At 50.2% G+C, this 13,410-nt stretch overlaps 1 protein-coding gene across 10 annotated transcripts in view; it reads right to left on the reverse strand.

Moving 5' to 3' along the window:
• TPD52L2 (TPD52 like 2) overlaps positions 1-13,410 on the reverse strand; it is a 33,129-nt gene that overhangs the window by 15,850 nt on the left and 3,869 nt on the right. For 3 of the 10 annotated variants that reach the window (XM_028735480.2, XM_028735484.2, XM_028735485.2), the window contains exons 2-3: positions 12,695-12,861; positions 9,817-9,965 (exon numbers count right to left, since the gene is read on the reverse strand). In XM_028735480.2, the coding sequence (XP_028591313.1) occupies positions 9,817-9,965; positions 12,695-12,861 (316 nt within the window). Of the gene's footprint in view, positions 1-4,868; positions 4,929-8,574; positions 8,635-9,816; positions 9,966-12,694; positions 12,862-13,410 lie in introns of all 10 variants that reach the window. The other 7 variants (XM_077929388.1, XM_077929391.1, XM_077929390.1 and 4 more) reach the window with 4 other exon arrangements.

A 13,410-nucleotide genomic window follows, 5' to 3' on the forward strand; every position in this document is an offset into this window, starting at 1 on the left:
GGGTAGGCCACCAGCATCTGGTCTCTGTATTACTCAAACCTTAGGGTTTTTTTTAACGCTAACCCTAAGCCCCAACACTATTTCAAACACACACTCTCTCTCTCTGCTCAGACATGCAACACAGAAGCTCCTTAAGCACTGTACAAAAGCTGCTTCTACCCTAAGCATCCCAGAAGCCACATTTTGCTTCCTGTGCTGAAAAGAAAGCTCATGTACCGTAAATTTTCCCTTTATTTCCCCCCCAAAACCAGGTCGGGGAACAGCGGTATGGCGGCGCTGCGCCTCCCAGCTGTCCCCCGAGCTTGTGGGGCTGGCCGATGTCTGCCCGGCGCGAGGGGCGCTCTGCTTAAGGCTGCTATCTGCAGCCTAGGGAGCCCTGCAGGAACTCCTGCGGGCTCCCCAGGCTTGCTGATAGCTTCCTGAAGCCTGGAGAGTGAGAGGGGTCGGTGCACACCGACCCCTCTCGCTCTCCAAGCTTCAGCGAAAGCCTGTATTCGCCCGATAGGACGCACACAGATTTCCCCTTCATTTTTGGAGGGGGGAAAGTGCATCCTATAGGGCGAAAAATATGGTATTTGCTTGCACTGCTCTGGAATAATACAGTGGTGCCTCGCAAGACGAAATTAATTCGTTCCGCAAGTTTTTTCTTCTTGCGAGTTTTTCGTCTTGCGAAGCACGGTTTCCCATAGGAATGCATTGAAAATCAATCAATGCGTTCCTATGGAAACCACCTTCAGACCAGGTCCGGGGACAGTCTGTCCCCCGACCTCTTCTGAAGGCTGGGGGGGACGGGACAAGGGCCTTTCTTCCCACCCCCAGCATTTTAAAAAAACCCGGGACAGCGGAGGACTTCTCCGCTGTCCGGGGCGATTTTAAAATGCTGGCGGGCAGCAGCGAACCCTCCGCTGCCGCCCGCCAGCATTTTAAAAAACCCCGGGTCCTGGACCTCTTCTGAAGGCCGGCGGGGGGCGAAAGTCTTTGCTCCCCCCCCGCCTGCCTTCAAAAGCCGTCCGGGATAGCGGAGAAACGAAGGCTGGCGGCGGGAGGAGGTCTCTCCGCCCCGCCGCCAGCCTTCGGAGGAGGTCCGAGGACAGTGGGGAAGACGCGCTGCGCTTCCCCGCTGTCCCGGAGATTTCCCTATGGGCTTTCGTCTTGCGAAGGAAGCCCATAGGGAAATTCGTTTTGCGAAGCGCCTCCAAAACGGAAAACCCTTTCGTCTAGCGGGTTTTCCGTCTTGCGAGGCGTTTGTCTTGCGGGGCACCACTGTACTGCTTATTCAGCTGAGGCCTCCCAAAACCCCATCCTGCCTTTGTGCCTTTCCTGCAGCCCCAGCTGTCTTAGCAGAAGCTGAAGTTTCTTACAAATATAGGGAAGAGATATTTGCCTTGCAATACCCTAATACATCCCAGGGACACGGGTGGCGCTGTGGGTTAAAGCCTCAGCGCCTAGGGCTTGCCGATCGAAAGGTCGGCGGTTCGAATCCCCGCGGCGGGGTGCACTCCCGTTGCTCGGTCCCAGCGCCTGCCAACCTAGCAGTTCGAAAGCACCCCCAGGTGCAAGTAGATAAATAGGGACCGCTTACCAGCGGGAAGGTAAACGGCGTTTCTGTGTGCTGCGCTGGCTCGCCAGATGCAGCTTTGTCACGCTGGCCACGTGACCCGGAAGTGTCTCCGGACAGCGCTGGCCCCTGGCCTCTTAAGTGAGATGGGCGCACAACCCCAGAGTCTGTCAAGACTGGCCCGTACGGGCAGGGGTACCTTTACCTTTACCTTTTTACCCTAATACACAGCCTTCCACAAGCCAATGCCTTCCAAATATTTTGAACCAAAGATGTCTTCAGCTGTGCTAGCTGGGGCTGATGGAAGGTACCGTGTGAAACATCTGGAGGGCACTGGGTTGGGGAAGGCTGGTGCACACCTCCACACCTAGTCATTTGTCACCAAATTCAGTGAAGCATTGGTACTTAACAAAAGCCTGAAAAGGAAGGCTAGCATAGCATGACTAAAAAAAGGTAAAAGGTAAAGGACCCCTGACAGTAAAGTCCAGTCACAGACAACTCTGGGGTTGCAGCACTCATCTCGCTTTACTGGCCGAGGGAGCCGGCGTTTGTCCGCAGACAGTTTTTCTGGGTCATGTGGCCAGAATGACTAAGCCGCTTCTGGCGAACCAGAGCAGCGCACGGAAACACTGTTTACCTTCCTGCCGGAGCGGTACCTATTTATCTACTTGCACTTTTGGTGTGCTTTCGAACTGCTAAGTTGGCAGCAGCAGGGACTGAGCAACGGGAGCTCACCCCATTGCGGGGATTTGAACTGCCGACCTTCCGATCAGCAAGCCCAAAAGGCTCAGTGGTTTAGACCGCAGCGTCGCCCTCGTCCTTATAGCATGACTAGAGGTGTTTAAAAATTCAGCTCCGGAAACTTTCCACCGAAGTTGACTTCCTGCTGCAGTTTTCAGGAAGCTGAAGTTTGCAAAACTTCCTGCTTTGCCAGGGGGTGTCCACTCAGATTAAACTCAGGACAAACTCTGATTAAACCCCACCAAAATAAATTGCTTTCTGTTAACTCAAAGCAACTGCCGGGGTATGTCAATGCACAGCAAGGTAACCATACACTTTCGTGGGAGAAAGCAGGTAGCACTTAATCTCAGTTTTAAAAAAAGGTAAAGGTACCCCTGCCCGTACAGGCCAGTCTTGCCAGACTCTAGGGTTGTGCGCCCATCTCACTCAAGAGGCCGGGGGCCAGCGCTGTCCGGAGACACTTCTGGGTCACGTGGCCAGCGTGACATCGCTGCTCTGGCGAGCCAGAGCTGCACACAGAAACGCCCTTTACCTTCCCGCTTGTAAGCGGTCCCTATTTATCTACTTGCACTTTGACATGCTTTCGAACTGCTAGGTTGGCAGGCGCTGGGACTGAACGACGGGAGCGCACCCCGCCGCGGGGATTCGAACCGCCGACCTTTCGATCGGCAAGCCCTAGGCGCTGAGGCTTTTACCCACAGCGCCACCCGCGTCCCTCTAATCTCAGTTTAATGAAGGTCAAATTCCTCTCTCAGATTTTCCCCCTAATCAGCCTAAATTGTAACAGGGAAAAAGGGCATGTAGCACTGAGAGGCAATGAGTTAAACAATAAAATACTTCAAAAGCAGACAAGTGTTGTGGGGAGTGGGGAGGAAGGGTCAAGCTCCACAAACAAGTCACTAAGGCCAAGTACTATACAGTCATACCTCCGAAGTCGAACGGAATCCATTCCAGAAGTCCATTCGACTTCCAAAACGTTCAGAAACCAAGGCACGGCTTCTGATTGGCTGTAGAAAGCTCCTGCAGCCAATCGGACGCCACGTTGGACGTTCGGGTTCCAAATAACGTTTGCAAACTGGAACACTCACTTCTGGGTTTGCGGCGTTTAGGAGCCAAAACGTTCAAGTCACAAGGCGTTTGACTTCTGAGGTACGACTGTAAATCCAAAGGAGCTTCTCGCAGGATAGGCCTTTCCCAGTTCCTTATTTCTGATGCAGTCCTATCCTCCCTGAAAAGCCACCCCAGACGACTGGGAGATCCTTCAGAGTGGCATTCAATGAATGAAGGGCTACAGCAGGACTGGAAATCAGTAACCCACCCACCCCTCACATGTGTGCAAGCAGAAATGCATTCAATTCCAGCCTCAGCTTCTCTGAATTCAAGTCAACAGGGACTCTTCCTCCCTCATCAGCTCCACTGAATTGAACGGGAAGCACTCAGAGTTACAGGGTTCTTCTATTACTTCCACTTATTTCAATGGGGATAAGATGCTCTCAATGGGGAGAGACACACACATGCTTGCAGTTAGGAATTATGGAAGCTGGCTCTAATTTCCTTAAAAAGTGGCTCCTGGGGACATCAGAAGAAATATGCTGATTACGGTTAAGATCATATAAGGACTATAACCAGAGGTTTCCTAGACATAAGGTGAACCAAAGGAAACTGTTGCACTGCCCTCCTGTTGAAACTAGGATTGGGAACCTACAGTTCTCCAGAACCCCCATCTAAGGGTCACAAAATGCACCTGTCTTAAGCTCGCTTTAATTTATATGCAGTAATGCTTCGCACAGGAGCATTAGTGTGCTTGGTTGGGTTCACTGCAAGGCCCTGTGAGCGGACTGAATAGAAAACCTTTAAAAAAATAATAAAACTCCATTCCCTTACCATCTAAATTCTGCACCAAGAAAAAAATGCATTCTACGATTTGCAAAACTAAGCCATTTGCAACCATTTCTCTCTTTGCAGTATACTGTGGGTTCTTTTTCCTCGTTTGCCTGATTTATTCTGCTTTGCTAGTCATGGGTGGGGTACAGTCACTGAATCTCTCTGGCTGCTGAAATTTCAGAAATGCTGCCCACATACTTTCAAACTTTTTTTTACACCCCTAAGGGCTAGAATTCATGCATTTAGAAAAATTAATTAAAAGAAGAGAACCTCAGGATTCTGGTCCCACTATTACATTCTGCATTACATTTTGCACTCCCGCAGAACCGCAGTCCACAAGCAATAATCATCTGCAAGCTTAAGCTGCGCGTTAACCTGAACGAGGCCTATCAAAAGGAAGCGCAGAAGCAGGCGAAGGTGTTTACTGCCAAAGAGCAATGGGCAAACGTCAGGGTGGGAAGGATATCACAGATAAGTTTATGGGATCATAGAGAAAGCTGCCACGCAGTAAGCTGCAGAGTCTAAGTCATCCTTCTCCCACTATCCCTAATTAGTCAGCAAAACAAACGGCGTTTAGAGAATGGAGACCAAGCAGAAAGGCAGTTAGTGCAGGGAAGGAACGGTTAGTTGCAGGATGCTATTGGAATAAGGGAACGTGCTTTAGGCTGAAGGTTAAGACACTCACGCTTCTGATTGGGTTAATTTCTCATTCCAGTCCTCCAGGGTGCTGCTGGCCGAAACATATCTATAAATACAACGGAAGTTAGAGAAGGGGCCAAAACCTTTCTTCCACAGCACTCCAAACCACAAGGGCTGTAACAAAGGCATCACTATTTCTTCAATCTTTTGTATTTATTCCTCCCTAGTTTGTGCTATTTCGAGGTCAGATTCCTTCCTGTTCTTGGGGCGAACCATCGAAGACACGCAGTCTTAAATAAATAAAATGTTCAGATGTTGCAAAAATGGTCTCTCAAACTCCTTCCTTTTCATGCTTGCGGAGGGCGGGGGGAAGGCACCACCCTAGACTTAGCAGTCCTACTTTGCTGCCGTTAGATTAAAACAGAGCCCATCCCTGCAGGATCAGGCCCATGGCTCACCTAATCCAGAATCCTGTCCTCACAGCGGGCAGCCAGATGCCCTAATGAGAAACCAGCAAGGCAGGATTCAAGCACAAGAGTTTACGCTGGGTGTTCAGGGAAGTGAATCTAAACAGCAACGGTTCTTCCTTCCTTTCTTTGGCAAAGGCAGACACGCCAGCGACCCCAAAGCTACTTTAATCAGCCTCTCCCACTATGGTTTGGTTGAGGCAGCTGCGTCTCAAAGAAATTGCCACACATACCTTTACGCGACTTAACATTTGCCAGGTGCTTTGTTTTAAAGTGCAATTAAGTTTAAAAGGCTGCAAGGCTGCTGCAGTGCAGAGAGTGGTGGAAGGCAGGTTTTAAACTGCTGTTTCGAACATTTATTTCTATGCCTCCCCTGCGGAAAAATCAATCTGAAAGGCTAGATTGGGGGGGGGGGAGAGAATGTGTCTCATTGTTGCCTATGGCTTGGGCTACCATGTGCAGTTAGATGCACTGCAGCATGTGGGAAAATAAAGAGTGAAGACATAATTGAGCGTCTTAAAACAAGGTCACACTAAGCCTAGGATTCTATAAATACAAGTGCTATAGCAGCCTATTAACACCCAGTCTTCAGAAACCGCTTTGAGGTTTTTTCTTGCGGGGAGGGGGCATTTTACAATCAAGCAGTGTATAAATGAAATAAAATTAAGATTTGGCTTTTTGAATTTTTTTCCTGCACTGGGGAGGATAGTGTCTGCTTAATAGTTAGCTGGCTGGCTATAATTACCTAGTCCAGTCCCAAATATAAAGAAAAATACAAGCCAAGACAAATAATTTGGGTCAAAAATAGTTCTAGCAGGCCAGGCTGCCAGCTTTAAGCTGAATTGTAAAGTAAGCCTGAAAGAATCACTACTACCCTGACTTTTGCTCAAAGGGGCTGTCCAAGGAGCGACAGAGTGCCCTGTCCCAACTCCACCAGCTTATTTGGATTTCTGCACTAGGCATGGGGCAGAGGGATTCTCATATGCTAATTCAGGCAAGGGTGGTCATGTGCCAGCATGCACATGTGCCTACATATACAGGCACGCACGCAGTCGACCATATGGACACAGCTCCCTCCCACATTCAGCAACACCACATCAGGCAGCCTCGGCCCAAATCTCAAGCCAGCCAGGAGGCTGCAACACAGCCATGTCCAAAGTTGCTCCGTCCTGGCCTAGAACTAAACCCTGAATACATTTCTAGGCGTGCTTCCTCAGCAGTGAGCAGCACTGAACTCCATGGGACCTTTGGGCAGAGATGCACAGAGTAACACTGCAGGTCTATCTGCTTGAAGGTCTCGCACAACCCCATCCATCCTCCTTTGCTGTCTCTTGCACCTGGAAGGGCAAGATGCTGCATCTGCCGTCGCCTCTCTCACCCCCCAATGAAGGAACGATGCCTTCTGTGGCCACCTCACAGAGTGAAACCCAAGGCACCATTTCTCCTTTGCAAAGCAGCCTCCAGAAGAAGAGGTCCCCAGTGAAGAAGCAGGGAGCCAGGGTGAAGAACCCTTCTCTGCTGCCCGCAAGTGTTTGCAGGGGGGAAGCAATGGGCAAGAGTTGAGCATCCTTTCCCACGGCTGATCTCCCCCTTTCAACACCACTTTGTAGCCATGGAACATACGGGTATTCAACTAAGTTTAATTCGGAGTATAGTCACTGAAATTAATACAGTGGTGCCTCGCAAGACGAAATTAATTCGTTCCGCAAGTCTCTTCATCTTGCGAGTTTTTCGTCTTGCGATGCACGGTTTCCCATAGGAATGCATTGAAAATCAATTAATGCGTTCCTAGGGAAACCGCCTTTCTTCCCACCCCCAGCATTTTAAAAAACCCCGGGACAGCGGAGGACGTCTCCGCTGTCCGGGGCGATCTTAAAATGCTGGCGGGCGGCATTTTAAAATCGCCCGGGACAGCGGAGGACTTCTCCGCTGTCCGGGGCGATTTAAAAGCCCCTGGGAAGGCAGGCAGGGGGGACAAAGACTTTTGCCCCCGCCTGCCTTCAGAAGAGGTCCAGGACCTCGTTCCGATGCCGGGCGGCGGGGGGAGGCGTTCCCGCCCCGCCGCCCGGCATCGGGGCATCGTTCCGATGCCGGGCGGCGGGGTGAGAGGTTCCCGTCCCGCCGCCCGGCATCGGGGCATTGTTCCAAAGCCCGGCGGCGGCGAGAGGAGGTGTCCCCGCCCCGCCGCCAGGCTTCGGAGGAGGTCCGAGGACAGCGGGGAAGACGCGCTGCGCTTCCCTGCTGTCCCGGAGATTTCCCTATGGGCTGTCGTCTTGCGAAGCAAGCCCATAGGGAAATTCGTTTTGCGAAGCGCCTCCAAAACGGAAAACCCTTTCGTCTAGCGGGTTTTCCGTCTTGCGAGGCGTTCGTCTTGCGAGGTACCACTGTAGACCTTAAAGGTAAAGGGACCCCTGACCATTAGGTCCAGTCGCGGATGACTCTGGGGTTGCGGCGCTCATCTCGCTTTATTGGACGAGGGAGCCAGCGTACAGCTTCCAGGTGATGTGGCCAGCATGACTCAGCCGCTTCTGGCGAACCAGAGCAGCACACAGAAACGCCGTTTACCTTCCCACCGGAGCGGTACCTATTTATCTACTTGCACTTGGACGTGCTTTCGAACTGCTAGGTTGGCAGGAGCAGGGACCGAGCAACGGGAGCTCACCCCGTTGTGGGGATTCGAACCGCCGACCTTCTGATCGGCAAGCCCTGGGCTCTGTGGTTTAACCCACAGCACCACCTGCATCCCATAAGACCTTACTTAGTCATTAATTTAAACGAGCCTACTCTGCATAAAACTTATACCACCCAATGGTTCCAGCCGAAAGCTAAAACCAAAAGCTACGGAACTGCATTTGCTAACACCCAGCCTTCACATTTCCCGCTCTCCTTTGTCCATGGTCTGCATGTGAGCATCAGAATCTGAAATGGTAAAACCTCCCTTTTGCCATGTACAGGAGTGATGCTGAATTAACGTAGCCAATTCCCGGCTGGACTTCTGCAATGCTTCAATGTGGCCTGGTAACTGATTGGAATTTTCCTTTCTCTATGCAAGGAAACGTCACGGAAGCCAGCAAGATGAGCTTAATCTTGAACGGGGACAAGAAATGTTTATGGGCAAAAGAATGGAGTTTTGACGTTAATAAGCGAAAGGCCCAGAAGTTGCTCCTCCAACATCCCAAGCACACAGCCAGCTTCCTCTGGGACCAAAGTGAAGGGGTAGAATGAGTCAGAGGAAAAGAGCCAGGAAGAGGGAGTTGGTGCTTTTAAGGCAGGAGAGGAACTCACAGGTCCGATCGGGTCAGTTTCTCATTCCACTCTCCAAGTTTCTCAGAGGTTTTCATATAACTAGAAACAAAAACCTGGGGGTCAATCACACTTTTGAAAGCTGGGGTCAAAATGGTTTCAAGAGAGGAGAAGAAAACCCAACAGCCAAGAGGCAGGTGATGAAATATTGACCCAGCCTGAGAGGTGGGTCTTGGCAACACTCCTGTCAGAGAAAAATGAAGCAGTGTGCGAGATTCACAGCATCCTGGGATGGGGAGCTAGAGTGTATTTGTAGCTTTGATATATGCATACAGTTCCTCAGATGCCTTTGGGAAGAGATTGTGATTTGGAATTATAAAATTAAATTAGAGGTGTTGCATGGCATGAACGGATTGGGGTGTGCACTGCAAAGCTGCTACAGCTGGAAGTCTTGGCAAGGAGGGTTTTAAAACCAGTGGGTTCTACGTAAGTCAAAAAGGCAATTAGAAGCCCAGACTGTGATCCAAAGAAGCACCAAGCCTAGATAGCTCAGTTGGTTAGAGTGTGGTGCTGATAATGCCAAGGTTGCAGGTTCGATCCCCATATGGGACAGCTGCATATTCCTGCATTGCAGGGGGTCGGACTGGATGAAGCTCAGGGTCCCTTCCAAGTCTTCAGCAAGTGTGAAGAAGTGGTTCTGGCTGTTGGAGCCAGATCCTTATCTCCCCTACCCTTCATGGGTCAGATCTGAGAGGTGGGCATGGGGTCAGGTGAGGGGACACTTTGACATTCCAACAACTGTTGCAGCTTCAGAGCGCTGGGCAGGCCACGCAAGGAACCCTGCGTGGTGCTTTGGAGCGCTGCCGATCAGCTGGTGCTCAGTCCTTCAAAGAACTGAGCAGGGCCTCTTGGGCAGGAGCAAGGAGTTTACAAAGAGCACCATGGCTCTTTGCCATCCCCTCCAAGCAGCCAATCCCAGCTGGCTTGCCCCACTGATCGGCGGTGGTGGCAAGCCTCGCTTGCCAATACACAACTGGGAGCACTTTAAGGCTGTGCACTGGCAGCCCTGTCACGTGTGTTATCGGTTGTGGCTGTGGTTTGGGGATAAGTCTCCTGGAAAAGAGGTCCCCCACTGCTATGGTAAAGGAAGATTTACTGCTTCAGGATCTCAAAGGATAAAAGCTCATAGATAGGACTTCTCTTTTCTGTTGGAGCAAGCCCCAATAGAACACCATGTCTAATTCTGCAGGTTACGGTGGAAAAATCACCCTAGGCAACACCTACGCAGTGGAGACCTGGACATCATGCCAGCTCTTTGAGAGGTTTTGCTTCAGGCCATCCAAGGGGGTCAGGCCCAGCTTTCTCTTCAGCTCCCCGCAGTGTCTCTCTTTGGCAGCCAATACCTGGCGCAGGGTGCCTATCTCCTCTTCCACCTGCAAAAAAAAGAGGAGAGGTATCTGGGTTAGAGACCCAAGTGTCGCAGGAGCAGGTACGTAACGGTTCAGCATGGAAGGTGAGCCGTGACGTCCTGGCCTCCAAGAGACGAGGCAAGCAAGACATGGACCACAAAGCATTTTAAATGTATTAATCAACATATCTGCTTATTGCGCTAAACAGCTTAAGCTTTTTTCTGCAACTAGTGGGCTGCCGTCACAACTGGGTTGTAGCCTGTTCTAACGTGTGAGGCAGCAGTGGTGCTAAAGTAAAGGTAAAGGTACCCCTGCCTGTACGGGCCAGTCGTGACCGACTCTGGGGTTGCGCGCCCATCTCGCTTAAGAGGCCGGGGGCCAGCGCTGTCCGGAGACACTTCCGGGTCACGTGGCCATCGTGACGAAGCTGCTCTGGCGAGCCTGTACCAGCGCAGCACACGGAAACGCCGTTTACCTTCCTGCTATAAAGCGGTACCTATTTATCTACTTGCACTTAAGGGTGCTTTTGAACTGCTAGGTGGGCAGGAGCTGGGACCGAGCAACGGGAACTCACCCCGCTGCGGAGATTTGAACCGCCGACCATACGATTGGCAAGTCCTAGGCGCTGAGGTTTAACTCACAGCGCCACCCGCGTCCCAGCAGTGGTGCTACCAACATACAAATACTTTGCAAAATTAAGAAGTAGGTCGGGCTAAAGGTAGCTCCCCAGAAGTCTGAAGATTATTTATCTAGAGTACTGTTCCCCTGACTTGGGTCTCCGGCTGTTTTGGAATTACAATTCCCATCATCCCTGACGACTGGTCCTCCTAGCTAGGGAAGATGGGACTTGTAGTCCAAAAACAGCTGTATACTCAATTTTGGGAAATGCTGTTCTGGAGCAGAAATGGCCAGAAAGTAGGCCACAGTGGGCCGCCTAACAGCTGATGGTTTCTGGGATTCTTGCCAGAACACTGTACTAGCTGGACCTTGATCTGATTCTGCAAACACTCTTTGTGTACACAAGTGAAGAACTCAGGGCCACTTCCTACAGATTGGTTGTTCCTTAACTGCCTAAGTATTATGGGCATGTGATTTTACTTTTGTGAGTTTAGACCATGCAGTTTCTGATTTTAAAAAAGTAGACTGCATAGAAGTGATATCAGCCTTTGTACAAAGAATATAATTGATTAGGGAGTTTCCCCAGCACATCAGCTTTAAGGGAGACCTGACACAGCAACATTCCTGATGGATGTGTTTGTTTGAACACAGCTCTCTGTTTCTGCAGTCAAGTTTCACATGCAGGCCAATTTGTGGTATGAAGCCCAATCAGGAGAAAGTGAAAATATCAAAGTGTTGCAATGTGTGAACAGTGGACCTGGCATATCAATGATTTGCTTCCGGTCCTCAAGGAAATCCACTGTCATTTATCTACAGAGGACTGTGTGTGTTGCAAAAGGTTCCTGGGCATGTTTTGGGACATACCATCTCAGCTTAGGTCTGGCCAGTGCCCAGCATGCTAGACTTTAACACTATCCCACAGAAGCTAAGTGCATGCCTAGAATGTGCCAAAGAAAAGGGTTTTTTAAAGGGAAAGTATTCAGCCACCTTTCTTTACTAAGCAACCACGGGATTCCTAAGGAGCAGGGTTTGAAAACCAGTCCTATGCCCCAGTTTTAGAAAACCATGAGCAAGCCCTGTATTACAGAGAAGACCTACTGCCAAAGAACAGTGCAGTGTTGGAACTGGAATGGGGAGAGTTTTATGTCCCCAGAGAGATAGCCATGAAGCTCACTGGGTAATCTTGGGCTAGTGCGTCACCCTAACAACTCACAGAGTTGTTCTGAGGATAAATGTTGAGACCACATCTGCCACCCTCAGCTTCTGACAGGAAGGGCAAGACAAAAATGTACTAAAGGGATATTTGAATTCCCAGGTAATGCAGCTATTCACATAGTAGCACCTTCAAATGCCACAATATTGTATAATAATAATAATAATAATAATAATAATAATAATAATAATAATAATAATAATTTATTTATACCCTGCCCATCTGGCTGGGTTTCCCCAGCCACTCTGGGCGGCTTCCAACAGAACACTAAAATACAATAACCTATTAAACATTAAAAGCTTCCCTAAACAGGGCTGCCTTGAGATGCCTTCTAAAAGTCTGGTAGTTGTTTTTCTCTTTGACATCTGGTGGGAGGGTGTTCCACAGGGCGGGTGCCACTACCGAGAAGGCCCTCTGCCTGGTTCCCTGTAACTTGGCTTCTCACAGCGAGGGAACCGCCAGAAGGCCCTTGGCACTGGACCTCAATGTCCGGGCAGAACAATGGAAGTGGAGGTGCTCCTTCAGGTATACTGGACCGAGGCCATTTAGGGCTTTAAAGTCAGCACCAACACTTTGAATTGTGTCTAAGGCTCTAAAGCAGTGTTTCCTCAAACTTGGGTCTCCAGCTGCTGTTGGACTACAATTTCCATTATCCCTGACCTCTGGTGCTAGCTAAGGATGATGGGAGTTGTAGTCCAACAACAGCTTGAGACCCAGTTTTGAGGGGAAACTGCTCTGAAGGAACATGTCTACAAAAGAGGGAACTACAAGGTTACACCAGACACTTTAGAAATTCTGTTCTGTGGGCTTTCTAAGTCTGAGCTCTTTAGAGCTACAGAGGAAGAATTATCTGGGCTCCCTTGTACCGCAGCAACAGAGCACAGCATGGAGAAAAGCAGAGTGTGAAGGCAGCCTCCTTTACCTTGACCAGCTCGGCCCTTAGCTCCTCTTCCTCCGCTTCTGTGAGCCCATTGTAGGCCGAGGCCCTTGCAGGAGGAGCAGCGGTGGCGGCAGCACTCGTGTTATCCACAGGCACATCTGTCATAGTATCCGACAGCAGACCTTTGTTGGGAGAGTTAAGGTTGATATCTGTCATGGACAAGAAGCAAACCAGGGAGGAAAGGATAAGCAGCTAAAAGGCAGAGCATGTTAGTCTTGCAGGCGCCCCTCTATACGGCGAAGGAGAAGAGGGAAAAGAGGAACAGGCTGTTCTAAATCAGGTCCTGCTCAAGAGACCCGCAGAAGCATATTTGCATTATCAAGAGCTCCAGAGAAGCAGCTCTCACAAGCTGCGTCCACAACAACAACTGTGCACCGTCTGCTGTCCCTGGAGACATGGCCTCTTCCCTTCCCCTCCAGCTGACACGTTCGGGGATGGCAATCTAGCGATCTTGTCATTCTCCTTGCAGGGAGAGCAGGTAGCTCAAGGCTGCCTCACACAGTAACCCAGCAACAAACCCAGGTTTGCCAGAGCGTACATAGGGACTTGACTTTTTATTATCAAGGCCATCTACCTTAGTATTGTCTACACTGACTGGCAGCAGCTCTCCAGTTTCAGAAAGGGGTCTCTGCCAGCCCTACCTGGAGATGCCAGGATTTGAATGCTCAGGGCAGATCCATAAACTACAGTCCTTCCCC

This window comes from Podarcis muralis, chromosome 5 (assembly GCF_964188315.1).
Source record: "Podarcis muralis chromosome 5, rPodMur119.hap1.1, whole genome shotgun sequence".
NCBI lineage: Eukaryota > Metazoa > Chordata > Lepidosauria > Squamata > Lacertidae > Podarcis > Podarcis muralis.